Here is a 27,855-nt window from a genome sequence, read left to right as displayed (position 1 = left end):
AAAATCCATGGATGCTTAAGTCCCTTGTATAAAATGATGTCATATTTGCATATAACCTATACACATCCTCCTGTATACTTTAAATCATCTCTAGATTACTTATCATACCTAATACGATGTAAATGCTATGTAAATCACTGTTGCATTGTTTAGGGAATATGATAAGAAAAAAGGCTGTACATTTTCAGTACAGATGCAACCATCCATTTTTTGTTTGTTTGTTTTTGAGACAGGGTTTTGCTCTGCTACCCAGGCTGGAGTGCAGTGGCCCAATCACGGCTCACTGCAGTTTCAATCTCCTGGCTCAAGCAGTCCTCCTGCCTCAGCCTCTTGAGTAGCTGGGACTACAGGCACGCACTACCATGCCCAGCTAATTTTTGTAGAGACAGGGTCTTGCCATGTTGACCAGGCTGGTCTTGAGGCAGACATGGGCTCAAGGGATCCTCCTGCCTCGGCCTTCCAAAGTGCTGGGATTACAGGCATTACTGCACCCAGCCCTTTTCTTGAGGAGCTTTTAAAGTTTCCAATACAGGGCCACACCCCCACATCTATTAAATTAGAATCTCTGAGGCTGGGCTTGGTGGTTCACACCTGTAATCCCAACACTTTGGGAGGTCCAAGGTGGGAGAATCATTTGAGACCAGTCTGGGCAACAAAGCGAGACACCATCTACAAAAAAATTTTAAAAAGTTATCTGGGTGTGGTGGTGTGCACCTGCAGTCCCAGCTACTCCGGAGGCTGAAGTGGGAGGATCTCTTGATCCCAGAAGGTCGAGGCTGTGTTCTTGCCACTACACTCCAGCCTGGGCAACGAGTAAGATCTCGTCTCAAAAAATAAAGTAAAATGAAATAAATTAGAATTTCTGGAGGTAGGAGTCAGAAATTAGTTAGTTTGTTGTTGTTATTGCTGTTTTAAAACTCCCTTCGTAATTCCAATGTATAGCCCAATTTAAGAAGCAGTAGCTTTAAGCCATTTTGATTTAAGGATTTAGAGTTCCAAATATTTGGTTCATCTTCTAAATGGGAATCATCCAAACTTACTTGTTCTAGCTGATGCATCCAAATTTAAAATTGGGGGGAAAGATTCCACCACAACTTTTATGTGATCTCAGAACTCAGACCTCATATCCTAAAGGCTCAGACAGATATTTGAGTGCCATTGTTTTTGTTTTGCTTTTTTTTTTTTTGAGACGGAGTCTCGCTCTGTTGCCCAGACTAGAGTGCAGTGGTGCAATCTCAGCTCACTGCAACCTCTGCCTCCCAGGTTCAAGTGATTCTCCTGCCTTAGCCTCCCGAGTAGCTGGGACTACAGGCACCCACCACACCCGGCTAATTTTTTGTATCTTTAGTAGAGACAGGGTTTCACTATGTTGGCCAGACTGGTCTCGAACTCCTGACCTCATAATCTGCCAGTCTTGGCCTCCCAAAGTGCTGGAATTACAGGCGTGAGCCACTGTACCCAGCCTTGAGTGTCACTCTTTAGTGGTTGGGTATAGAGGGTTGGCTTCTGTCTGGAATACATTTGTCTGAAGTAAAGCTGTGCTAGCCCAAGAATGAAACCTCCTTCACTAGCAACAATAGAGCATTCCTTTGTATGAAGCTAGTGTTTAGTGCATAGCCAGTAAGCATATGTAACCCACTGAATAAAAATAGTGGTTATCATTATGGGCTACAGGGGAAAAAAATGGCCCCTTCCTCATTACAGTAAGGGAGTCTCATTGCATACCTCTCCAGAAACCTAATAATGTGTTACCTGAATTTTCCATGGGAAGGAACAACTGGTTAGGAAATAAAATACTATACTTCTATACAGTGACATTCAAGCCTAGAACTCCAAAGAAGCCAAAAACTGCTCTGAGAATGGTCCCAGCAGGATTGAAATACCTCCTCAAAGCATACTGAGCAAATTCCCATGATGCCAGGCCTCTTGGAAAAGTTTCTGGGGGTCAGAGGCCACTGCAGCTGCCTCCTTCCTCTCCTCTCAACCACTTGCTCAAGTGGAAAAAATGTTTAGAAGGGTAAGTTACCACAGTTCTCAGTTATACTGATCTCCCCTCTAGGGAACTCTAATCCCGGATGCAAACTGTACTGCAGTTTGGGATTTGTACTCACGACCCAGGTATCTGCCAGCCCTTTGCCCACATTAAGAACTTCAAAGAGCAGATGACCAGGATGAGTGAAGTAATGATGGGAGAGCAGAGTGGGGCATGGGAGGGTGGTCACAGCTCTTCAGGAGACATGTGAAGGCGAGAGGTAACATTTGAGACATGAGACGCTCCCAACACAGAACCACAGAGTGATACTGCCTGCCACGCTGGCTGCCACTTGAGCTCCTGTGCTTTCCTCCTGTGGCATGTGGTGCGGACACATTGCCTTCCTGCCCCTTCATACAGAAGTTAACCACAGAGCACAGCATCAGGCCTTTTTTTATGTCTTGAAAGTCAGTTATTGGAACTCACCATGGCACAAATATATTTCTCATCCGTCTTCTGTGCCTAGGAGAGGTAGAGGAGGCCACACTTTTATGCACAGAGGTGAGTTCCTTGAGCTTCAAGACCAGTTTTGCAATTGTCTATAAAAAGGTCACTGTACCTTTTCTGTTTGTCCTCACCTCCCACTGCCCGCCCACTTGATAGTTATCTATTGATGTCATAACTTGCCCAGAGGCAGCATATTGTGCTGTCTAAAGAACATTATGTTTTCAAATTGCTCAGCCTGGGTCACATGTGCCTGTATAACCTGACCAGTCCTTGGGACAAAAAAAAACACCAGAAGGTGCAAATACACTTGTGTAGAGAGCCCCTTCCTGCAATCTGAGCTTCCTGTCCTGGAGCTCAGCCTTCCACCAATGAGATTCAACATGGTTCAGCATTAGAACTCTTTCCACTTAAATTCTCCAGATAATATGGCCTTTTTTCCAAAATCCCATTGTGAACTTGGGCCTAGTTGGTACTGTCCTTTAAAGCCATATTTCCTCTTAGCAAAGAGGTTATAATCAGAAGCTTTAAAACCTATTTGTTCTCATTTACAAAAATGAGTCACATCAGTGCCATTAAATAGAGCAATCATAAGAGAATGTGGTCAGGTAATTTTCATGAGACTGTACAACAGAAGCTCCTCGTGGAATAAAGATTAATATTTTAGTACAATGAAACATTTTTATATATACTATCTTATTTCATCCTTATAGCAACTCAGTATGGAACTGTTCTCCTCCATTTTAGAAGAAATTTAGTCTTAGAGGGATTGAGTAATACCGTAGTACCATGGCCAGACCACAGCAGAACTGAGACTGGAATCCAGATGATAGTGTGTCTTCCTCATGCTGTTTGCAATCTCATATCTGAGAACTGGCACCTTCGTGCTACACAATCTGGCTTGCAGATTGTCAATTTATAAGAAAAAATATGCTTTTTATGTTCTAGAAAAGTTTCAACCCTTCCTTTCAACTTTATTGCCTTAAAAATAGGGAGTTCTGTTCCATTTGCTTTTAAAGCTTTTAATAAATTGATTCTTTAAACTGCTTTAAAATAGTCAGAAAGAGACATCAGGTGGTTAATCTCAAACTGTTTTAAGAATGTAGATGCTTTTTCAGGAAATAGAGTCAGGCAGGTGAGGGGGTGGAGAGGTGGCAAAACAGTGTGAAGGAAATGAGGAGGTAGTAGTGAAAATATTCCAAAAAATTATTTTCTTTTATAAACCGTAACCATGAGCTGGAAAAGGCACTGATTTGCACAACCCTTTTTACTAATGGCTAATGGAGTTAATTTTGTATCCTTTCAGAGGACTTTAAAAAGTTCATTAGATCATTGACTTGCAAATCCTGGGTAAGTTACAGTCTTGCAATTCAATCTAGAAATATAAGGTCACAGAAATCTGACACGGAGGTAGCAAGTGTGTGAGCCAACCGTCCCATTCCATTGTAATAATGTCATCTCACTAGTTTATAAAAAGAAACTATTCTGTTAACCCTCAGAAATGTGGGAGGGTGAATTCAGGGGAGTGTGGGCCCAAGGGTCTTGGTGAACTTAATTTCATCACCATTTTTGTTAGGAGGGAGGAAGCAGCCACTAACGCAGCACATAGTTTTATTTCCAGAGGCTGCTGCAGAGACTCAAGTCAGCTGGGCATCCAGAGCAGTGCAGTGCATTTCCTTCCCAAAGGAAGTTCAAGGTCAGTGGGGAATCACTTCTTCATTCGAAATGTTTTCTTCGATGAATCAAACATAAGCTTCTTTGTTTTTTATTGTTTTGTGGTTTTGTTTGTTTGTTTGTTTGAGACAGAGTGCAATGGCCTGATCTCAGGTCACTGCAACCTCCGCCTCCCAGGTTCAAGCGATTCTCCTGCCTCAGCTTCCTGAGTAGCTGGAATTACAGGGGCACACCACCACCCCTGGCTAATTTTTTGTATTTTTAGTAGAAACGGGGTTTCACCATGTTAGCCAGGCTGGTCTTGAACTCCTGACCTCAGGTGACCCGCCCACCTCGGCCTCCCAAAGTGCTGGGATTACAGGCGTGAGCTACCAGGCCTGGCCTTGCCTTTTTTTTTTTTTTTTTTTTTTTTTTTTTTTAGCATCGCAGATATTTCTAAAAGGAGGAGACAGTGGAATAGAAAGCACTAGTTCATGATTTCACTGTTGGAGGGGCCAGAAGTCCCCAAGACTTACATCCTCAAAGACCTAGACTCTCATTTTGGCCACTAGCATGTGGCCTTGGACAAGCCTTTACCTGTTTTTGGATGCAATTCCCTCATTTCTACCTCCAGGCAGAGACCCATGGGCTGAAAGCCATAAGACCTAGATTCTCACTCTAGCCACCTCTACATGGGCAAGTCATATAGCCTGGCATACACATATTTTAGGCAGATGCTTATTGTTTTTTACTTTTTCAATGCTGCTTTCTCCTCAAGCTCTCTTTTCCCAGTAAAATGCGATCTACCACTACTACTACTACTACTACAACACACGTATATTCAGACAAATAAAAAATAAATGTTTCCTTCCAACACATCAACTCATAGAATAAATTGATGGGAAGGGGAAAGACTACATCAGACTTGCAGAGATGATGGAAAGGTTTGGGAGTAAGGTTCCACTTTGAAAAGGGGCTCAATTTTCCCCACCCTCTGCTCTCTCTGATGCCCAGAAAGATAATTTCCCCATCAAAGTCTTCCCATTAAACTAGGACTGCCCCATTTCATAGGCTATGTTCTAGAGATTAGGGTGGAACTTAATCTCTAGAACATATCTCTAGTCAAAGAGATAATTTACTTAACAAATATGCAATTTGTTTTCAGTAGATTCATAATTTAATAACTGTACTAAATACCATACCCACATAGTTCTCATTTAATCCTCACAACAATTTTGTGAGGCAAAAATCAGACAGATTAAATTACGTGCCCAAGGTCACAAAGCTGGTATCTATGCCATGAGACTTCAAACCCAGGCTGTCTCAAATCTGGTAGTGCTGGACACCACTATCTCATATACCTTCTCTAACTTTTGCCTGGCTTGCACAGCCTTATAAAAAAGTACGAAATATTTAAAATGAAATATACTCAAGTTTTTCTTTGCCAACTACAAGTAAAAACACAAAAAATACATTTACAACAAATTTAGAAGTAGGATAGTATTTGGCAAAAATAGCACCTCCAGCTTTTTTTTGATTAATGAAAGATAAATAAGTAAATAAATAAATAAAATAAAATAGCACCTTAATGCAGAAGGCTGGAAGGTTAGATTTGCCAAGGAAATTGGGGAAAAGATCAGAATTGGGATTAAGGATTCATTTATTCTAAGGCCATTCTGATAATCCAATTCAGGATAGGAGTCTGCATCTAAACTCAGGGTAAAAATATGTGTTTAGATGAATACACAGCAATTAACCCCAACAATCTGTTCTGGAGGTCAAATATAGCCTCCTATTTTTTTTTAATTCAAGTTTTAGATTATCTACAAACAGCAGTGAGCATTCCTTATACTAAACGCACCTTCCATTACTCTCAGGGATGATAAATCTGAAGACCCTTTCCTTTGTCAGTTTCTATTTAAAGGTTACCCGATTCCTGGACAACTATTTTACACATATCTGCCAGATAAAGTCTCTGTTGATTTCAGGGAGGATTTGGAGTATGACTCTCATTTGTGTCCATGTCTGCTTTCCTAATTAACATCCTTTGCACTGTCCTTGCATTCCACAAGGGTTTTCCTGCAACTGGGAGCTGTTTGTTTTCCTTTGGGAATGTTTTTTCTCTGACCCACTTATTATTTTATCATTTCTTCTCCATTTATCCACTACTAGCTGTTAACCTTCACTCTTCATGTATCAAGCAGCAGACACATGCTCTGTTCTTGCAGCATCCACACCGCCCCCTTCACGCCCTCTTCCCAGAGAGGGCTAAACTCTGCCTTCTTTATGGGTCAGCAGATCTTTGAAAGTCTTTGACCCACAACTTACTTGAGGCTTTGCATTTCTCTTGTCACTGTAGCCTTTTAAGAAGGTGTTTCTACTTTTGATTGTTTTTGGTCACTGGGTAAGACAATCCCAAAACTTATATAAACACTACTACTCTGCTCTGTGTTCTTGACATTTTTATGATGGATGTGAAAGCCTGACATGAGGTGCTGCCCTCGCCCACCCAAAATAACTTTAAGAGAAAAAGAGGCAGGTACAAGGCTGCCAAAATATACATTCTGACTACACAAATGATTTATCTATGAAACAGACCCTCCTTTCTATTATGTTTCCAGGAAGTCACCCCAATCTTTTTTAAAAGTATGGAGGTCACACAGAAAAAAAGAAAGCTAATAAATGAAATGTCCTTAGTCACTCTGTCATGAATAAATCAAAGGAAACAGAATCTCAGGACGATGACGTGTGCCAGGGTATAAAGGTAAGACTTCTCAGAAAAGTGACGGCACCACGAAATACAAAGCCAGATTAATCCAGAGGAAAGAGGCTTCCACGCGGATCTCTGGAAGGTAGGGGAGAAATGTCCATCCATGTCTCCTGAGGCTTGTTGATAATCCCCATCTGTAAGCATGTGTCAGGTGTAAAGGCATCCTCCTTTTCCTTTTAAAGTTCAACTATAAAAATCAACACATAATAGATGAGATAAGACATATTCAAAAGGCATCTTAGGGACAAAATGTTTCCCACACCAGAAGCAGAAAGTGCAAGAACTGCTCAGTAACCTTATCGATTGCATTAGCATACCTAAAGAAAGAATGTGTCAATCAGGAAGGGGATTTGGTGTTGATGAGAATGAAAACAGAGAGGAGAAAGTTGGCAGCATGATTCCCTGGGGACCAGAGGGGAAAGGGCCCTTGCTCCTGGATGTAAATCTCCGGTGGCCTGGCAGCCAAGCCCCTAATAGGAAGATGGACCATCTGGCCATCAGAGTGGATCCCAGAACATACTGGTGCCTACAGAACCATTCTCTTCATGGGGAGCTGGAGAGCACTATGCAAACTCCTGACCATAATTAGACTTCTCATTTAGTTTTCTTGTAGGGATAAAGTACTGTATACTGGTTTTTGGTCCATATGGCGTACTTTTCCACTTATAGTTGTCTTTTCAAAATGAGTCAATGTAGTAGCATTCTGGTTCATATCCTTCAGTTTCTTGTGAGTTTGGATACTGTGAATTAATACTTCTAAATTCCACAAGCTCTGGGACAGTCGTGACCAGTTCTAGACCTGTAAGTCTGGGTAGTAGCCCTTAAATGGTTGTAAACTCACCAAGAGAATGAAAGGGGCGCCTCCAGATAACCAGGGAGTCAGCATATATGGTATTATGACAATACTTCTCCATATTACCACGTATCTCTCTCTAGCCTAATCCAGAATAATAATAATCAAATATTGCATATCTACTATGTACTTACACTTAATTCACTAATGCCCTTTCAAGGCAGGAATGACTACTTCCATTTCACAAATGAGGAAACTGAGGCTTAGAGAGCCCAAAGTCACACAATTTGCAAGTAACTAAACCAGATTTTAACCCCATGACCATCTGTTTCCAAAGGTTCTACTAGAAGAAGTAATTCAAATCTTATATCACCATCTATTACAAGGCCTACCAGAAGCCACCATGATTATTCTTCATAGCAGGAAACAGAGCAGCCCTTTCCAGAGGCTAATCTATCACCACAGTCATGTTGGAACACATCAGGAGTGTGGATTCTGCCATTAGTACTCAACAGATCAATGCCCAGTGTTCCCAAACTGGGCTCCTGGGTTCCAATGCCAAGGTGAGTTCAAAACCTTCAGCATTCTCTGGAAACAAGGAATGGCCCCGTGGTTCTGAACCTGTCTACCCATCTGTTTGATACATCACCCCATGTTTGAGATGACTGCTTAGTTTACTCAAATCTGGATCCACAAGGAATGAGCCGATGCCTAGAGTTGGCCAATAATAATAGAAATAATAGCAGCAACATCTCTTTTTACCTCAGAGTGTTTCATCTAATCTTTCCAAACACTTTGTAAAGTATGTTGGATTGCCCAAATACGATTGCCAAAAATTGAATATATTCAAAATGTACGATGTGATGATTTGATATTTGTATACACTGTATCATGATTACCACAATCAAAAATCAAATTAATCAACACACAATTACCTGTGTGGGGGTGTGTGTGTGTAGTGAGGACACTTAAGATCTATTCTCATAGCAAATTTTAAGTAAGCAATACAGTATTACTAACTATAGTCACCATGTTTTACCTTAAGTCCCAGAACTTATTCATCTTATAACTAAAAGTTTGTACTCCTTGACCAACATCTCCCCATGCCCCAGTCCCTGGCAAACACCATTCTACTCTCTGCTTCTGTGAGTTTGACTTTTTTATACACCACGTATAAGTGAGATGAAACAGTTTTTATGGTTCTGTGCCTGGCTTATTTCACTTAACAAAATGTCCTCCAGGTTCATCTACATTGTTGCAAATGGCAAGATTTCCTTCTTTTTGTATGGCTGGATAATATTCCTATTGTGTGTGTGTGTGTGTGTGTATACATAAACATATACACACCACATTTTCTTTATGCATTTGTCCCTCCATGGATACTTAGATTGTTGCCATATTTTGGCATAAATACATATCTTTAAATCCTCATTTAAAAAACAAACACACAAACAAAAATAAATAAATAAATAAATCCTCATTTAAAGATAAGGATATTGAATTTTCAGTGAGGTTAAGTAATTTGGCCAAGCTCACACAGCTAGCAGGTGACAGCCCTGGAATTTGAACCTGGGTCTGTCTGAATCCCGTGCCTACTATGCTTTGAGCCACTCTGTATCACTGACCACCAGAGAAGCAACTGTTGTTGATGGCCCTGAAGACAGACCAGACACAGCCCAGCACACTAAGGAGAGTCACTAGAGCCTGGAGACACAGTGGGACTGCAGTCATGACTGTGTTTTCTGTGGCTGGGAGGAGGTGCTGTTCCCCTGAGCATGGGCTCACTTAGGAAACATTTGAGAAATGAATTAATGCGGATCTTTAAGAGACCATCTGTGGCATGATGAAAAATCAGCTTATTTTCTACAACCTGAAAATGGTGGGGCTTCGTTGATGACTCCTATAGTCTCAGCCAACTGGAACATTATCAAATACTGTAACATTAGCTGCTATGTGAGGCAGCTGAAATCTAAGGAAGAAATATTCAAATATGCAAAATATTTAGGCCTAACACTTAGCAGGTCAAGATAATGACGCTCAAGTGGCTTGAAATAGAATCAGGCAATCTAGATTCTATTCTGGCTTTTCAACTTATCAGCTTGGCTACCTCCAGTAACCTATTTAACCTCTTGCTTGTAAAATGGGGATAGTGATTAGCTATCTCATGGGGTTCATGTGCAGATTAAATGAGCTAAGATATGTAAAGTATCTCAGGCAGTGCTTACTAATAGAGATCAAAAAAATAATTCAATTCCCTTCCCCTTTCCATAAATAATTTCCTCCACCAAGAGTTGGTTCCTGGGAGTACAAAGCTTCTGACGCTAAGGCATTAAAATCAAACACAACCCAACACTTTCCCAACAGAGGAACCACTATTGAGACCAGAAAACAAAACATCAAAAGAGGGAATTTGTCTGTTTTGAAGAATCCTGTGGTGTAGCTGTGGTTCCCAAAATACCACAGAAAGTTCCAAGCCAATTGCTTTCTCTAGTCCCACCAGACAAAAAGCTTGTTGGAGCTCTGACCACATCTGGGATCAGTGTCACTTTTTATCAGGCTCCAAAATTTAGGAAGTACAGTGAGGTCTATCCCTGACAAACCAATACTTACTGGGAAATGAGTGTTTCAAAGGACAGCAGTGTCTGAAATGTCTTCACCCCACTTCCTCCCCACATCCCACAAGATAGGAAAGAAAAAAGAAGAAAAAAAAAAGGCAGGATCCACACATGGAGGTTTAAAGCCAAGCTACCAACCCTGAGCTCTTTTCCCAGAGGTGGGGCAGGGCAGGGAAAGAGGTGGGGTGAGGTGGTAGGAGGGACAGGGTGGGGGTCTGCCACCTACCTGCGCACTCCCAGCCTGAGGGTCTTGTAGGAACCTTTCACCAGGGAAACTGCCTCCTTTCTGGAGCTGCTCAGAGTCACCTCATTGATGTGCACGACCTCATCCCCAGCCTGCAGTTTGGAGCTCAGGGTGTCTGCTTTGCCCCCTTCTTCAACCTGCTTGGAGGGAGAGATACGACGGCCACCAGTGAGCTTCCCCCTGGCCTGCAGTCTGGCGGGTTATCCCAAGCCCAGCTTGGACTCCTGCAGAGCCCAACAGACCAGCTAGGGCCATACCCCAGCAAGTGCAGCCCCAGAGAAAGTTGTGAGAAGGCAGGGACTGGCTCTGGTGTCCACACCCTCAAGCACCAGCACCGCGCCTGCCCAGGGAGGGCGCTCATAAACATCAGCTGAATGAATGAAGGAACTCAGTTTCCATCCAAAGGCCATTATTCCACGGTGCTCAGGACATCACCCCAGCCCTTACCTTACAGCTTCAAAAAGTTCACTGCGGACAACTATTTTATTCCTTTAGAACAACAGTCCCCAAACTTTTTGGCACCAGGGACCAGTTTTGTGGAAGACAGTTTTTCCAAGGATGGGGTGTAGGGGGATGGTTTCAGCATGGTTCAAGTGCATTACATTTATCGTGTGCTTTATTTCTATTATTTTTTCATTACAATATATAATGAAATAATTATACAACTCAGCATAACGTAGAATCACTGGGAGCCCTGAGCTTGTTTCCTGCAACTAGATGGTCCCACTGGGGGTGATGGGAGACAGTGACAGATCATCAGGCATTAGATTCTCATAAGGAGTGTGCTGTCTAGATCCCTCGCATGTGAAGTTCACAATAGGGTTCGGGCTGGTATGAGAATCTAATGCTGCTACTGATCTTATAGGAGGCAGAGCTCAGGTGGTTATGCAGGCGATGGGGAGCAGCTGTAAATACAGATGAAGCTTCACTTACTCGTCCACTCCTACTGTGCAACCTGGTTCCTAACAGACCACAGTAATGGTCCCTGGATTGGGGGTTGGGGACCCCTGCATTAGAAGTTGAGTTCCTCTGGCCGGGCGCGGTGGCTCACGCCTTTAATCCCAGCACTTTGGGAGGCCCAGGCGGGTGAATCATGAGGTCAAGAGATGGAGACCATCCTGGCTAACACGGTGAAACCCCATCTCCACTAAAAATACAACAAAATTAGCCGAGCGTGGTGACAGGCGCCTGTAGTCCCAGCTACTCGGGAGGCTGAGGCAGGAGAATGGCGTAAACCCGGGAGGCGGAGCTTACAGTGAGCCGAGATCACGCCACAGCACTTTAGCCTGGGTGACAGAGCGAGACTCCGTCTCAAAAAAAGAAACCAGGAGGTGGAGGTTGCAGTGGGCCGAGATTGCATCACTGCACTCCACTCCAGTCCAGCCTAGGCGACAGAGCGAGACTCCGTCTCAAAAAACAAAACAAAACAAAAATACCCAGCACTATTATTCAGTCAACAAAGTTATTCAACACCTGCTTTACACCAGAAGTTTTTCCAAGTGCTTGGGCTATAAAACTGGACAAAATAGACAAAAGCCTTTTGCTCTTCTGATGCTTAGGTTAATGGGCAGAGGAGGGGAAGCAAACAATAAACATAATAAACAAGTTAGTAATGTAGTATGTTAGAAATTAATCATATGCTTTGGAAACAGACGAAAATAAGGCTCGATCTGGGTCACATGCCAATGGATACTTATAGACGTCAATAACAATGAAAGGGAAGTAAAGAGGAAAGCAAAAACAAAAACTCAGTAAACAAAACCTCAACCATATTTTCTCTTTTTTTAGTAATTACTCTCCAGAATTGCCCACATGTTCAAAAACCTTCAATAGGTCTCAAGATACATAAAATAGACCAAACAATTATATATATACATATATTACATATATAAATTATATTATACAGATATATCTGCATACATGCATAGATATCTACATACATATATGTATATGTATATAGCAAACATAATGAGGAATGTATATGTATATAGACATATCTATATACATATATAATTGCTTGGTATATCTATATATGTATATTATATAATTGATATATCTATATACATATATAGATATTTTGGGAGACAGACTCTTGCTCTGGTGCACAGGCTAGAGGGCAGTGGCACAATCTCAGCTCACTGCAACCTCAGCCTCCTGGGTTCAAGCAATTCTCCCATCTCAGCCTTTTGAGTCGCTGGGACTATAGGCGTGTGCCAACAGGCCTGGCTAATTTTTGTATTTTTGTAGAGATGGGCTTTTGCTGTGTTGCCTGGGCTGGTCTTGAACTCCTGGGCTCAAGCGATCCTCCCACCTTGGCCTCCCAAAGTACTGAGATTACAGGCATGAACCACTGTGCCCGGCCAATATATATTATTTTAATATATATAAAATAGCTTTTATTTTATAAATAACAATTAAAAATTTTAAAGCCTAGATTTATTTTAAGTATTAAAAATATGCGCTAAATCAATATGCACTAATTATTTCTTAATAACAATTATTAATTTATACTTAAATTATTAAATATTAATTCATTATAAAGGATGAAGATAATGTAGAAAGTATGTAAAGGGAAAAGGGAAAGTCTTACCACTGCTTCCTGCATGTTACTCTCTAAAGGTAACCACTGTTTACTGTTTGGTTTATGAATTTCATATATATTTTTTTCTTTTTGGAAAAATAATATCACACTATCCATATCTCTTCAAATGTCTTAACAGAGAGGCACCAAAGTGAAGTGGTTAAGAGTCTGAGGATTCAAATAGTAAACCAAATAAGAAGAAGTTCTTTTCTTTTCTTTCTTTTTTTTTTTTGAGACGGAGACTCGCTCTGTCGCCCGGGCTGGAGTGCAGTGGCCGGATCTCAGCTCACTGCAAGCTCCGCCTCCCGGGTTTAAGCTGCCTCGGCCTCCGGAGTAGCTGGGACTACGGGCGCCCGCCTAATTTTTTGTATTTTTTTTAGTAGAGACGGGGTTTCACCGTGTTAGCCAGGATGGTCTCGATCTCCTGACCTCGTGATCCGCCCGTCTCGGCCTCCCAAAGTGCTGGGATTACAGGCTTGAGCCACCGCGCCCGGCCAAAGCAGTTATTTTCTTTAAGCCTCAGACTCATCATCTACGAAGTTGGATTAATAATATTACCAATCTCATAGAACTGCAGTGAGGATTAATGGGGTAAACCACAGGAATTGATAAACACACTTTCTGGTTTCTCATAAGATTTCAAAAATGCTGGCTAGTATTTCCATAAATCATGAAGATATTTCCATTCATAAAATATTCTACTAGAACATCTTGGTTATTTGTTGTATAATATTCTGCAGTGTATATGTAACCATCTTGTATTGATGGTGATTCCCTCCTGCCTTTCTACCCATTTCATCCTCTTAAACTTCCCTGCCAACCTTCTGCAAATTCATCATTTTCCATACACACTGAGTGTACTCTCTCCTCAAGGCCTTTACATCAGCTGCTCAGGCTTTCCTTCTACCTGGATTTCTCCAAAAAAAAGGTAGCTGCACTCTTGAACCACCTATAGAAACTACAAAATACTATAATGGTCAAGAGCGTGTACTCTGAAGCCAGATTACATGACTCTGTCATTTACTAGACATGTGACTTTGAGCAAGTGCTGTGCCTCAGTTTCTTCTTCTGTAAAATTATAGTATTTATCACGTGGAATATTGTGAGGATTAAATGAGTTCATGCAAATAAAATGCTTAAACAGTGCTGGCACATAATGCTTGTTCAATAGAGGTTAGCTACAATTACTACCCATCCTTTGAGGCCAAGTTCTTTCCTCATCAATACCCACCAGACTCCTTCACCCTTGAAATCTGTCCTTTAAGAAGTAATTCTTCTTTTTCCCATATTTGAATAATCAAACGGACAAAATAATACATAAATGTAAAGTGACATCTAATAGTTTATTATTTTTATACTGCTTGAACATGCTGCTGTGGTTACACACCCTGACTTTCAGCAAAGCTATTTGTGTCTATGTCTGTTCCTCACCCACAGTCCCACCCATCCCCACCTTGGACTGTGAAGTCTTTGAAAAGACTTCATAAGAAATCATGACTCCATCCTTACCTACCCCAGAATGCCTCTCCAGAGCTTTGCACACAGGACCCACCCAGAAAATATTGGTTCATTCATTGAATAAATATTTATGGACAGCCTCTACTGTGTTTAGATATGGTGCTAAAAGCTGGGAGTACAGTGATGAACACTGTAGATACAGTCTTGCTCACATTGCAGTTTGTGGAATTGCATCCCCTCAGTATTATTTGCCAACAATTTCAATGAAATGAGACCTAGGAAACAATCGATTTCTTATATTAAAAAAGGAAGTCAAGAAAGCTCATTTGTATAGTGTATATCATGTCCTCATGACTGATTTGATGTGAAAGCAAACATTATGAGGAAGACTGTCATAAAGAGATTCATTGTTGTTCACTGTTCTTATAAACTATTTCTATAACCTTTTGTATTTACAGAGTTCCTTACAATCTCTTCATTTTGCACTGAACTGTTAGAATTAGCCAGATGTGGTGGCACATGCCTGTGGTCTCAGCTACTCAGAAGGCTAAGGTAGGAGGATTGCTTGGGCCCAGAAGGTTGAGGTTGCAGTGAGCCAAGACTGTGCCACTGCACTCCAACCTGGGCAACAGAGGGAGACCCCGTCTCGAAAAAAAATTCATCCTAGCCCCCAAGTGAATCTCTCTCTGCTGCCCAAGCTGGAGTGCAGTGGTGCGATCTCAGCTCACTGTAGCCTCAAACTCCTGGACCCAAGCAATCCTCCCACCTCAGCTTCCTGAGTAGCTGGGACTACAGGCATGTGCCACCATGCCTGGGGAAATTTTTTTATTTTTTGTGGAGACAGGTCTCACTATGTTGCCCAGGCTGGTCTTGAACCCCTGGGCTCAAGCAAACCTCCCGCTTCAGCCTCCCAAAGTTCTGAGATTACAGATGACAGCCACCGCACCGGGCCATGGGATGATGTTTTTGAAATGGCACTTATTTGTCAAACATTTTATGGCCCTCTACTTCATGTTTTGATTCTCACATCTCTCCATACTGTCTCTCAGGGATTCATGTTGTCTTGGGGTTTTAATTATTACCAAAGAAGATTTTTAGAACTTTTCTTTAACAGTGATCTTTTGTAGAAAGTCCATTCCATATTTCCAGTTTCCTGTTTCCTTTTCCTCCTTTTTTCCTCCAAATACTCTTCCATTATGAAATGTCTCCTTATCAACCCAGGCTGAATCTATTTCACCCTCTCCTCTTAATGGCTTCTGTCTTGAGAGAAGCCTCAGTCACTACCTTTGTCACAGGTATTTCTGACCATGCCCTATCTGCTCTTCTAGGTCCTAAACTCTTTGAGGTCGGAAACTTGGTGAATACATTCATTCTTTCATTCATCTTACAAATATTTTTAAAGCATCTATCATTGGCAGGCATAGTTCTAGGGCTGGGAAAATGTCAACGAAGGAAACACTGTATTCTCTCCTTTCCTAGAGCTTACCTTCTAGTATATTTTTAATATATTTCGTATCATTGTGCTTAAAAACCATGCATATTCACTGGGACATTTCAGAGAGCCTATACTGATAAAAAAAAAAAAAATCTTAAAACACACACACACAAAAATCAGACTGGATTCCTTCTGTGCTTAAATTGATCCATTTAAACAAGACTCCCTTGGAGGTCAGGCAATTTCCAGCAAGTCAAAGGAGCCCTGGGAAGTTTGCCTGGTGCTGGGATTCCTCCAGAGGAACCACTCCTAAAGGTGGAGTCCCAGTAGGTCCAAGGAAAGCCTTGAATTGAGCCAGCTGAAGGCCAAGTGTAGACTCTTAGTCTAACTCATTTCAGTTAACTGGATTAAGGGATGCTGCATCAGCCTGTGGATTCCTTAGGACCCTCACATTCCCCTTCTCTCCCTTTGTTGCTGCTGGCCCTTTCCTGACCTTTCTATTTGGTAGCATCAGTGTCAGTGGGTATGATATTTGTTGGCCACTCCTACAATAAACTTGGTTGCCAAGAAAGTTGAAGCCATTGCCGGGCGCAGTGGCTCACACCTGTAATCCTAGCACTTTGGGAGGCCAAGGCAGGCAGATCACAAGGTCAGGAGTTCGAGACCAGCCTGACCAACACGGCAAAACCCTGTCTCTACTAAAATTACAAAAATTAGGCAGGCATGGTGGCGCGCGCCCGTAATCCCAGCTACTCAGGAGGCTGAGGTAGGAGAATCATTTGAACCCAAGAGGCACAGGTTGCAGTGAGCCGAGATCACACCACTGCACTCCAGCCCGGGCAACAGAGCGAGACGCCGTCTCACAAAAAAAAAGGAAAGAAAAGAAAGTTGAAGCCATTGACTAGAACAAGGCTGTGAATTACCTTAATCTAAGGTGTTCTCTCCATTTATTATCACAAATGATAAATTAAGATATTGACATGCGTTTGTTGATGCACTGGTAACAACACATTTGATTTCAATGTACTGAGGCTAACTAAATGCATACATCTTAAGTTTATATCAATTAGTCACACAATTTATCTTAAAACCATTATTATGACTAAAAAAACAACTTTGTTTACAAAAAGTTTAACAATAATTTTTTGAACTATTCATCAAAGAGATTTATACTCTTCTAACTCCAAGCCCTGCTGATAATGCCTGTCGACAAGATTCAGTGGAAAATGGAGCTTATTATTTTAAACTTTTGGACCAATTACTTCAGCAGCTAAAAAGGTTACTGGCATTGTTTGTCCAAGTTCACCTGCATGGAACTTACTTATTCCAAGAATGTGACTGTCAACAGGTTAAATGACTTCAGATAACACACCGTGTGTAACAGGGTGGGAAATCCCTAAGCTAACAAGCTAAGGAGAGGGTGTGTATCCATACACTGGAGCCCGGAACCTAAGCACGCTTTTTCCCTTCTCAGATCCTAAATGTACCCACACCTACAGGAGAAGTTGATTTTGCTTTGATGACCCAGTGTTCCTTTTCTGACATGTGAGGGGTTGATTTTTGAATTGTTTACAGCCTTTTATGTTGCTGTACTATTTAGCACCTAACATAGTGCCTGCACGTAATGAGTGATCAGTAAACATTTATTGAACAAATACTGGGGAAACTGACTTCGAAGAATAGCACGGTGATATACACTGTGACGAGAGTACAGTCAAAAATACAGGTGTAGGCACAAAGGGAGAGTGTTGGATGCCTATGTCACAGCTTGATGTGGTGCTTGGAGGCACAGAAAGCCAGGCCCATCTTTTTTCCTCATGCTTCACCCCTCTAACCCAATGTAAACGAGAAAGGGTGGAGCTGCCGTTATGGGGACTGGTCCTGTTTTGTGCTTCTCCAGGGTTTGTGCCCTCCCTGTGACCCTCCTCGTCACACTCGAAAGAGAAACCGCAGTCCTCCCTCTGTACCAAAGGCCCTGCTGGATTTGACCTCCCTGCTGCTCCACTTCTTAGTGCTCCCCACTGGATCACTCAATACCAGCCCCTGGCCTTCCAGCGGCACAGAGAGCATGGCAGGCACTGTTCCCCTTCAGGGGCCTTGGACTTGCTGTTCCTTCAACCTGGAATGCTTTTCCCCCAAGGAACCATTTGACTTTTTCCCTTAACTCCTTCAGGTCTTTAAACAAATTCGGCTTCCAGAGGGGGCCTTTCCTAGCTACCCCTTTAAAATTTCAGCCTCCCCTAATACTACTTATCTTCCTTCCTGTTGTTATTTTCTCATTAACACTTAATTCATGACGTGTGTGTGTGTGTGTGTGTGTGTGTGTGTGTGTGTTTTGAGACAGGGCCTCCCTCTGTCACCCAGGCTGGAGTGCAGTGATAGGATCTCGGGTCACTGCAACCTCTGCCTCCCGGGTGCAAAGGATTCTCCTGCCTCAGTGTCTGGAGTAGCTGGGACTACAGGCGCACGCTACCACACCCAGCTAATTTTTGTATCTTTAGTAAAGACAAGGTTTCACCATGTTGGCCAGGCTGGTCTCGAACTTCTGACCTTAAGTGATCCACCCACTTCAGTCTCCCAAAATGCAGGGATTACAGGCGTGAGCCACCGCGCCTGGCCATGAACTCTACTTTTTACTTACGTATCTTGCTTATTGTCTGTCCTCCACTGGAATGTCAGCCCCATGAGGGCAGGGATTTGTGTCTGTCTTGTTTACTGCTGTATCCCCAATGCCCAGAACAGTGTGGGGCACATAGCAGTGCCTACTATTTATTGCATGGATAAATTAATTATCATCATAATTGCAACCAGTTGTTGAGGGCTTCTTGTGTTCCAGTAACTTTATTGCATCAAACTAATTGTCACAACAACACAATAAGGTTTTATAATTGTCTTTTTATAGAAATGAGAATACCAAGACTCAGAAGAAGAAAATGACTTGCTCCACATTGCACAGTCAGTAAAACAATAGAGCTGGGATTAGAATTGAAGACTCTAACCTCAAAGCCCACAATCTCCAGCCTGCTGCCTCTGAGAATCTCCCAGATATTTGTCCCTAAAGCAACACTTCACTTGTCCTGCCTAATCCTTCAAGTGCCCGAGAAACCTGACACTCAACACTGCTGTGTTCTGATCCTTCTCTTTCAGGGATCCTCAAGTCTCTGAACCTATTATAGTGGTTTACAGGCTCAACAGCATTCACAGCTTACACATGAGAAAAAGAGCTGGCACGCACTGCCAGTGGAGCAGGGAGCTGACCCTGCTACGTAAAACTGAACATGGAATGATTCATTTACATACAATTCCACTTGGAGTTTTAATTAACATTAAACTCATCCAGTAGAAGTCTACCACAGCTGAATTTCACCAGCATTTTATGTTTAAATTCTTGAATGATTTATTTGCCTTTCCTGGCTACTTTCGTTCCTGGATAAAGATAAAGGCAGGGGTATGGGAGGGAGGGGCACTTCAGTCACTCACAGTTGATGCAACATAACCTACAAATCATTTGCTGTTTGTGAAGTTGGTAGTTTGAGGAAAAATATGCTCTCTATAAGTGCGATAATTGTATGGAAGCAATGAGCAAAAGATAAAAAGATAAAAAGGCAAGTGGATAACGAAAGACATCAAGAATCTCTCAAAGCTATTTGGGCATTATTTTCTATTCTCTGGAAATTGTCATTACTCACAACCCAGTGGGCATTCTTGGTTTTGAATAGAACATAAAGTGAGGGCAATGAAATAAAGTCAAATAAATAAAAGTTCCTCCCAGGATCCTTCTCTGATTCTCAGGTTCTATGAAATGAATCAGCATTGTTTTGGAACACAGAACTAAATGCTGAACTTTAAAACAGAGAAACATTTCCATGGGTTGCAATGAGTGCCACAGGGTACGGAGGTGATTCCTCCTGTTCTTCCCACCTACCTCTCATCTCATCCTAAATCATTACGTTTATACTGTTGAACATTCCTTTTTGGGGTCATAAATGGGGTGTATTGTAGTAGAAGAAAGTAAACTGGGTTAGGAGTCAGGAATCCTGTGCTCTAATCCCAACTGTGGCCCTTTTATCTGTAGGACCCTGGATGGGTCTCTCATCTATAAAATACAGATAATGTTGTTTGCTCTGCGTTACAATGAGACGACCCTGACAAGTGAAAATGTGTGTTTCTCACACTTAAGATGACCATCAGGGAAAATTCCATAGTTTTATTTAAATTAAAATACATCTGCAACACTTAGTATTATTTAAAAATTACAGAATGACTTTCTTTTGTTGTTGTTTTTTTTTTACAGGAGGTATGCTGTTCTTTTCCAAGTTTTATAACCTGGCTGGGAAGCATAAGAAAAGAAGTGAGGCAGTGGTGAGGTGTATAAAGACAGGCAGCTCTGGAGTCAGACCAGCATGGGTATAAATCCCACTTCCAACACTAAATGATCTTGAGCAAAATTTGCATCTTCTTTGAGCATCCATCTCCTTCAACTAAATATTGGAACAATAAGACTAACCACACAGGGTTGGTGTGAGGATTGCATGAACAAACACGGGAAGTCCCTTACAAAGAGCAAAGACTCCATAGAGGTTTGTTTTGTGAATTGCAGGGTTTTGTGGCTTTATTTTAAAGGTTTAATATTTTTCTACTGTTTCCACCACAGGAATACATGTGTTAGCAACAGCATGCATGAGACCAAGAGGAAGAAATTTGCCAAGGGGAGGAGATAGGTTATTTTCTTCAAGTCAAAGAACCAGAGTTAACTTGATTTATTAATGAAATAGGAGACAGTCTCTCCTTTGGAGGGAAGTTTCCATTTCAGAGAGAGGTCCCAGAGCAGGAAGTTACCCAGTGACACCCTGTGGACCATCCAAATGATCTGCAGCCCCGGAAAATCAAGAAACACCCACAGTTCTTGATTTACAGCTCCCTGGGAGGAAGGAGCTGACCACAAGTGTAGGATAAACATCAAGCTTCAGTGAAGCATCTTCAGCCACTCGACTCTGCTCAGTGCCTTAAGAAAAGTTCACAGACCCCCATCTCCCCCAAGGTGGCTGATTCTGAAAAAACAAGTTTAGGGGTAATTTAAAAGTTGAGTAGTCAATATTCATGTCCATTGTGTGTTTATACCCTGCCTCCTCTTACAAAAGATCTGAGGCAACTCCTTAAAAATACAAAAAAAAAAAAAAAAAAAAAAGAAAATAGTTGAGGGAATCTGAAAAAAAAAAAGGAAAAAAGTAATAAAATAAAAGCCAAGGACAAGATTAATTCCAAGAAATGCATTCCACACACGGTGATTCTCATTCTCTATCTAGGTATTTATTATCCAGGTCTCCACAGTTACAGGGTTTCAGAGGCAGGCAAAGTCTTCCTAACTCAGAAATATTCACTAGTGAAGAGACCAGCTGTAAAACAAGGCCCCACTCTAACAGCTTCTGCAGTTTAGCACCAGCTCCAATCTCCTGCTGTTCCATCAATGTCTGTGCAGTCTAGCTGGCTGTGGGATTGCAAACAACCAATACAACTAGCAAATAGAAAGCAAATCCATTGCATAGTTAACTAGAATATCTCTCAAAAGAGTCAACATATAAAGAATAAGCCGGCCAGGTGCAGTGGCTCACGCCTGTAATCCTAGCACTTTGGGAGGCTGAGGTGGGCAGATCACTTGAGCCCAGAAGTTCAACACCAGCCTGGCCAACATGGTGAAACCCTATCTTTACTAAAAATACAAAAAAAAAAAAAAAGCCAGGAAGCTGAGGGAGGATCGCTTGAACCTGGGAGCTAAAGGCTGCAGTGAGTCGAGATTGTGCCACCGTACTCCAGCCTGGGCCACAGAGTGAGACTATGTGTCCAAAAAAAAAGGAATAAGCCATTGAGCTATCTTAAAATTTTTTGAGGAAGCTAGGACCCAAAAAGTCAACAAGGTTAATTTTTCATGCTGAGAATTAGCACATGGTTGCAATGTGATGTAAGTGTTTTAAAAGTAAAATTAAGTAAACTTATTTTCATACTCATTTGTTTTGTTTTTCAACTCTGCATAATCTAACATCATATTTTGCTCCCTGTTTTACAGTGGATTCCCTTAGACAGACTTTTTCTGGTACCAACTGTTTGCAGATAATAAAGGCTACCTGGAACGTACTATAATGCAAATTTGACTCTAAGCTTCTTGATGGCAAAAGCAAACTGGAAACATGCTTTCTTAGAAAAGTCATGGGTGCATAGTACAAAAACAGGAAGTCATTGTAGAACAGCGAGGATAATGGTATTGAAATTCATGATTAGAGAAGACTTAGGGCACTAGCGGCTAGTAAGAAGTCTAAGAAGGTGGATACCAGTCTTTCTAAATTGCTTGGTATTTGGTTGAACAGTGTCGCATGCTAAATGGCTAACAAACACAGTGGTGGTCATTAATTCTGTTCAACAAGTATTCCTGGCTCTCTACCTTGGCTGCAGAGGAAATGCTCTTTTCCACTGAGTTCTAGGCTGGGACCCTTGCAGCTGGGTAGAGTCATGAAACAATTTCTTGTCAGTACATTTTGAGCAGAAAAAACATGTCATCTCCAGTCAGAGATCCTTTAGGGTTTCCTTTCCCTCTGGCATGGTGACTGATAATGTTTGAGATGATGACTGCTCTGTCAGCTAGGGTCACTGGGAAACTAAAATGAGCTGCTACCCTGCAGACACACCATGAACATGTAGAATTAGCAAGAAATAAACCTGTGATTTAAGCCACGAGATTTGGGGTTGTTTGTTACTGTAGCCTAACTTGGTCTCTTCTGACTGATACAAATATTGTGTTACCAGTGATAGGATGAAACAAACAAATAAAAAATAAATTAGTCCTGTGAAATCCATGTGCAACTTTTGGGTAAGCCACACTCTCGTATACCTCCAGGACTTTCCAGGTGCAGCTTCCTCCTCTACCACCCTCAGCCTCACAACCCCCAAACTCACCTTTCAAGACTCAGTTCAGTGATCACCTTCCCTAGGAGCCATCCTGAAGCCCCTGAGACTGGTAGCATGCCTCTCCTATGCTTTTCCATAAACTCTATCATAGCACTATCCCATGGAAAGGTACTTATCTGGTTTACCTTGACTGTGCCCCGGACTAGTCTGTTAACTCCCTGAAGGACCAGACAGAATGAAAGTGATCAGTGGGGAAATACCATGGTCCCAAGGATTCAGTGTTTTGAAGAGAACTTGCTCACCCCACCCCACCATTCCCTGGCTGGATGAGATCAGAATGTCTGCCATTTCTGGAGTGTTCATGATCTGTTTGATGTCTCTTAGGCCTGGGTGTGTCTGGTGGAGCTGTTCGGCAGAGTAGTCTATTCCTTTCTACCAAGGCCTGCACTGTAAGGAGCAAGGCACAGCTCCGCACCAGAAGGTCCAGGGCCAGACTTCAGGCCTCAGCTTTACCACTGTATTAGTTTCCTCTGGTTGCTGTAACAAATCACTGCAAACTTAGTGGCTTAAAGCAACACAAATTTAGTATTTTACAGTTCTGGAGGTCAGAAGTGCAAAATGGGACTTACTAGGCTAAAACCAAGGTGTCAGCTAGCTGTGTTCTTTTCTGGAGATTCCAGGGGAGAATTGGTTTCCTTTCCTTTTCTAGCTTCCGGAGCCTTCCACAGACCTGGTTTATGGCTTCTTTCATCTTCAAAGCCAGCAATGGCCATCAAGTCTCTCTCACTCTGTGCCATTTTAACACTGACTCTCCTGCTTCTTTCATTTATGAAGATCTTTGTGACTATATTTGGCCCGATAAGATAATCCAGGAGAATCTCCCCAATCTAGAGGTCAGCTGATTAACAACCTTAATTCCATCTGCAACCTTTATTTCCCATGGCACGTAACACAACGTAGTCACAGCGACTAGGATGTGGACCTCTGGATTATTCTATCTACCATAATCACTTACTAGCTGTGTGACCTTAAGCAAGTTAATTCTCTCCTCTAAGCCTCAGTTTATTTTCCTGAGAAACAGGGAAGGTGAGGATAATGGCACCTACTGCTGGGGATTGTTCAGAGAATGAAAGTAGATTATGGTGATGAATGTAAAGCTTAGCATAATACCCAACAGTCAGGGATCAATAAATGCTGTTGGCCTTTATCACCATCATCGTCCTCCTCCTCATCACGATTGTTTGTAGGGGGAGGTAGGAAACGAAATCACATATCCTCAAAAGAAGTAACATCTCCTCTTTATGCAAGGAGAATAAGCACGATCATAGAGGCCTCCTGTCCTTATTCCCAGTCCTTCCTCTGCTCCATCCCGTTTTAGGACACTGAAGGAGGAGCAGGTTCAGCAAACAGGATTGACAGACAAGAGGCTGCTGCACTCCAAATTGAGTCTTTTGTGTTCCTGGTGTTTGAACTCTCCTAAATTGGGCACTGGTCTCTCAGATCTTAGAAAGAGGCACGAGAAACAGTTCCAGCCCCAAACCAGTTTCTCAAAGTCTCTTGAAATGTGCGGAGGGGCTATGAGAATGCCTATTCTGTGACAAGGGCAAAACTCTCCATTTCCTGGTTGGGGTGTGTGTGTGTGTGTGTGTGTGTGTGTGTGTGTGTGTCTGTGCCCACATGTGTGAATCCTGGCCTTCTCAGAAAGTGCAGTGCGACGTTTTTCCCTCTCATGAATACCCCGAGCCCCTGCCACTATAGTGTGCCTCAGCCCAGTGAACTCTACTCAGCTTCAAAGGGGGGATGAACAGGGCCATTCAGAGAGCAAGAGGCCAAGGCTAGCTGGCCCCCAGCCATGCCTCAGTCCCCTTTTTCTGCTGCATTCAGATCAAAGCCTAAGGCATTCATTTACATTTTATTTAATTTTAAAAATTTTCTTTAAATGTAAAGGAATTTATGTATATTTTACCTAATTCCTTAAATAATTTCAGCCATCTTAGTTAGCACGTTTATTCCATGTTCTTAAGAAAGACCCTTTGAATTGCTCCAGTTTGTTTATGTTTAAGTCATAATCTTTTCATCCCTTAGAGTGAAATTCTGCTGTATTTATTCATGGAAACATAATGTGTATATGCAATATGCATATCTGTGTAGAACATCTATTATAACATACATATAGGGGATGAATATGTAAAACGTTTTACAAATAAGGAAAAGAGAACTTCTTTTCAGTAACTAACATCAGTGGAGAGACTGAGTCTTTAGAACGTAAATAAATAAACAAATTGCATATGCATTTCATGCATTTTATAAGTATATAAGGTAAGCTCAGTTTTTATTGCCAATTCAAATAGGAATAGGGCTCACAGGACAATAGTTAAATATACACATAGGCACACACATGCCCTATCTCATTTTAGCTAACAATTTTCAACTCTTTCTTCATCAGATTCATATTAAAGTTATTAACATACTAAAATAGTTAGGCTTTAGTTTTCTCTTCTGTTTTTTTCCCTAATTCTGGTCTGAGAGAAATTCTAGTGGTTAGAAACTAAATCAGTGCCAGCAAGAAGAAAAAAAACAAATCTCTTCATATTTTAAATATTTGACCATGTACTCCTGATGAAATGTTTTAACTATGAGATTTCTAGCACTTAGTAAATAATCCACAATGTGACTGACTAGATAGTTCCACTGTTCTAAGTTAAGTTTCATGAGTGCCCAATGGTTCGATCTTAGGCCACATATTCTTCTGCTTCCAAAGAAAAAAATCTACTTGATCATTGTGAGATTGATTTTGACCTCATGAATTACTTGTTTCCTGAAGTTTTCCAAAGCTTCCCCTATGTGTTTAGACTTATGATATTGAGAGTGTTTATGATTTTGTAGTACTGACTTTAATATTAGAACTTGGCTTGCAACAAGCAGGACTAAAATAGGACAAGAGTGGCAATTATTGCTGCTATCTCAGAGGGACTGTCTTGTTTGTCTCAGCAAAACAATTCTCAGGGGTGGCTGAGCTAGAAGGAAACAGGGTAATAAAACTCATGCAGGAGGTATGGAAGTCTTCCTCCTGTTGAAGATAACAATAGTATTCTATTAGTTATCACAGTGAGCTACCAATATTTTCCATTTCCATAAGATTCCAGAGGCCAGGCCGGGCGCTGTGGCTCACTCTTGTAATCCCAACATTTTGGGAGGCTGAGGTAAGTGGATCACCTGAGGTCAGGAGCTCAAGACCAGCTGGGCCAACATGGCGAAACCCTGTCTCTGCTAAAAATACAAAAATTAGCCAGGCATGGTGACGCACCCCTGTAATACCAGCTACTCAGAAGGCTGAGGCAGGAGAATGGCTTGAAGACGGAGGTTGCAGTGAGCTGAGATCGCGCCACTGCACTCCAGCCTGGGTGAAAAAGCGAAACTCCATCTCAGAGGCCAGAAAGATACCTGAACAGTAACTGGCAAAAGGATTTCTTCACTTACAAGCTCCACACAATTTGTTTACTTGTCTTATATTAGAGGCCATATATTGGTTAAGTTTTGTAACCAGACTGCCTGGGTTCAAATCCGGCTCCCATGCTTAGAAGTTATGCGACCCTCAACACATTATTTAACCTCTCTGTGCCTGTTTCCCTTCCTGTGAGACAAAGTTAATAATACCTATTTCATAGGATTGCTGTAAGGATAAAGTTACTGTATGTAAAACATTTAGAAAAATGATATTTAATAAATGCCCAATAAATGTTAGTTACTTTCAGTATCTTATATTCTCTTCCATAAATTAGGAATACTAATGCCTCGCTTATATACCTCACAGTATTAAAGAGTAAGATTAGAAACATTTTATAAAACACCTTGAGAAGCATAACATGGCACACTAAGTAAACAATCAGAGTGACTCTTTGCTAATCTGGAAGCTGGCTTGATAATTTCAACCATCCCTAGAGGAAGGCTTCTGATCAAAAGCCAGACCCTGGACGTGACAGAAGCTGGAAATAAAATAGCAGAAGCAACATTAACATAAAGGTGAAGGAAGGAAAACAAGGGGAAGAAAAGAGAACTAACATCTCTGGTTGTGCCTACTATCTGTTAGGAGTTTGACACACATATGTTATTTAATTGTCACCAACACTTATGAGGTAGATATTTTGTAGATAAGAAACTAAGACTCAGCAAGATTAAGTTTCCCAAAGTTATGAAGTTATAAATAGCAGAGCTAAGATTTAAACCCAGATCTGTCCAAAGACAAAGCTTATCACCCATTCTTCCATCTAATTCTAAAACAGGCAGCTCCCTACTGCTTAAGAAACATAATGCCATATACTATATTAGTGAAACTGAACAATGATGGTCAATATGATGACAGTGATCAAGGAAAGGTTGCATACTGATCAGAACAACCCTCCACTGTACTAGCGGGTAATAGGTCCTGGGGGAACTCATTGAACAGAGATTATTATAACAGAATCTGGGACTCTGACCATCAAAAGCCAGCTCCACCACGTTTGGGAGCATCTGCAGATATGACCAAATGAGTAGATAATGGTGTCCCCAAAAGAACAAATACATGTTGCATGAATGAATGAATGAATGAATGAATGAATTAAGGAAAAGTACAGTAGGCCCTTAATACTTAAAGATTTTTTAAGTCCTTCACCAATACTCAAATTCCAGAACATTTTTTTCTAACCACACCCGGTTGGAACATCTTGCTATCAGATTCCCACCTGCCATGCTTCCTTGTTGTTGTCATCTGCAAACCCTCAGGTCACTCCTAACTTGGTGAAGATTTCCCCCCAGCTCACTGTCAGACCTCTCACCAACATGATTCTTGCCACCATTCTCAGTGACACCCACATCCTCACAGATGTTCTTCCAGTACCTGGGCCTCTGTCTTCCTTGACTCCTCCTCCAAGCCATCTTGGCTACTCAA

General features: G+C 41.7%; 1 protein-coding gene across 1 annotated transcript in view; it reads right to left on the bottom strand.

The window, feature by feature from the left end:
• SHROOM3 (shroom family member 3) overlaps positions 1-27,855 on the bottom strand; it is a 345,976-nt gene that overhangs the window by 215,169 nt on the left and 102,952 nt on the right. The window contains exon 2 of the mRNA XM_073017420.1: positions 10,534-10,688. Within this exon, the coding sequence (XP_072873521.1) occupies positions 10,534-10,688 (155 nt within the window). The remainder of the gene's footprint in view (positions 1-10,533; positions 10,689-27,855) is intronic.

Source organism: Chlorocebus sabaeus, chromosome 7, assembly GCF_047675955.1.
Source record: "Chlorocebus sabaeus isolate Y175 chromosome 7, mChlSab1.0.hap1, whole genome shotgun sequence".
NCBI classification, from domain to species: Eukaryota; Metazoa; Chordata; class Mammalia; order Primates; family Cercopithecidae; genus Chlorocebus; species Chlorocebus sabaeus.
Note: the sequence above shows the minus strand (reverse complement) of the source record. Positions and strands in the feature narration are given on the sequence as shown.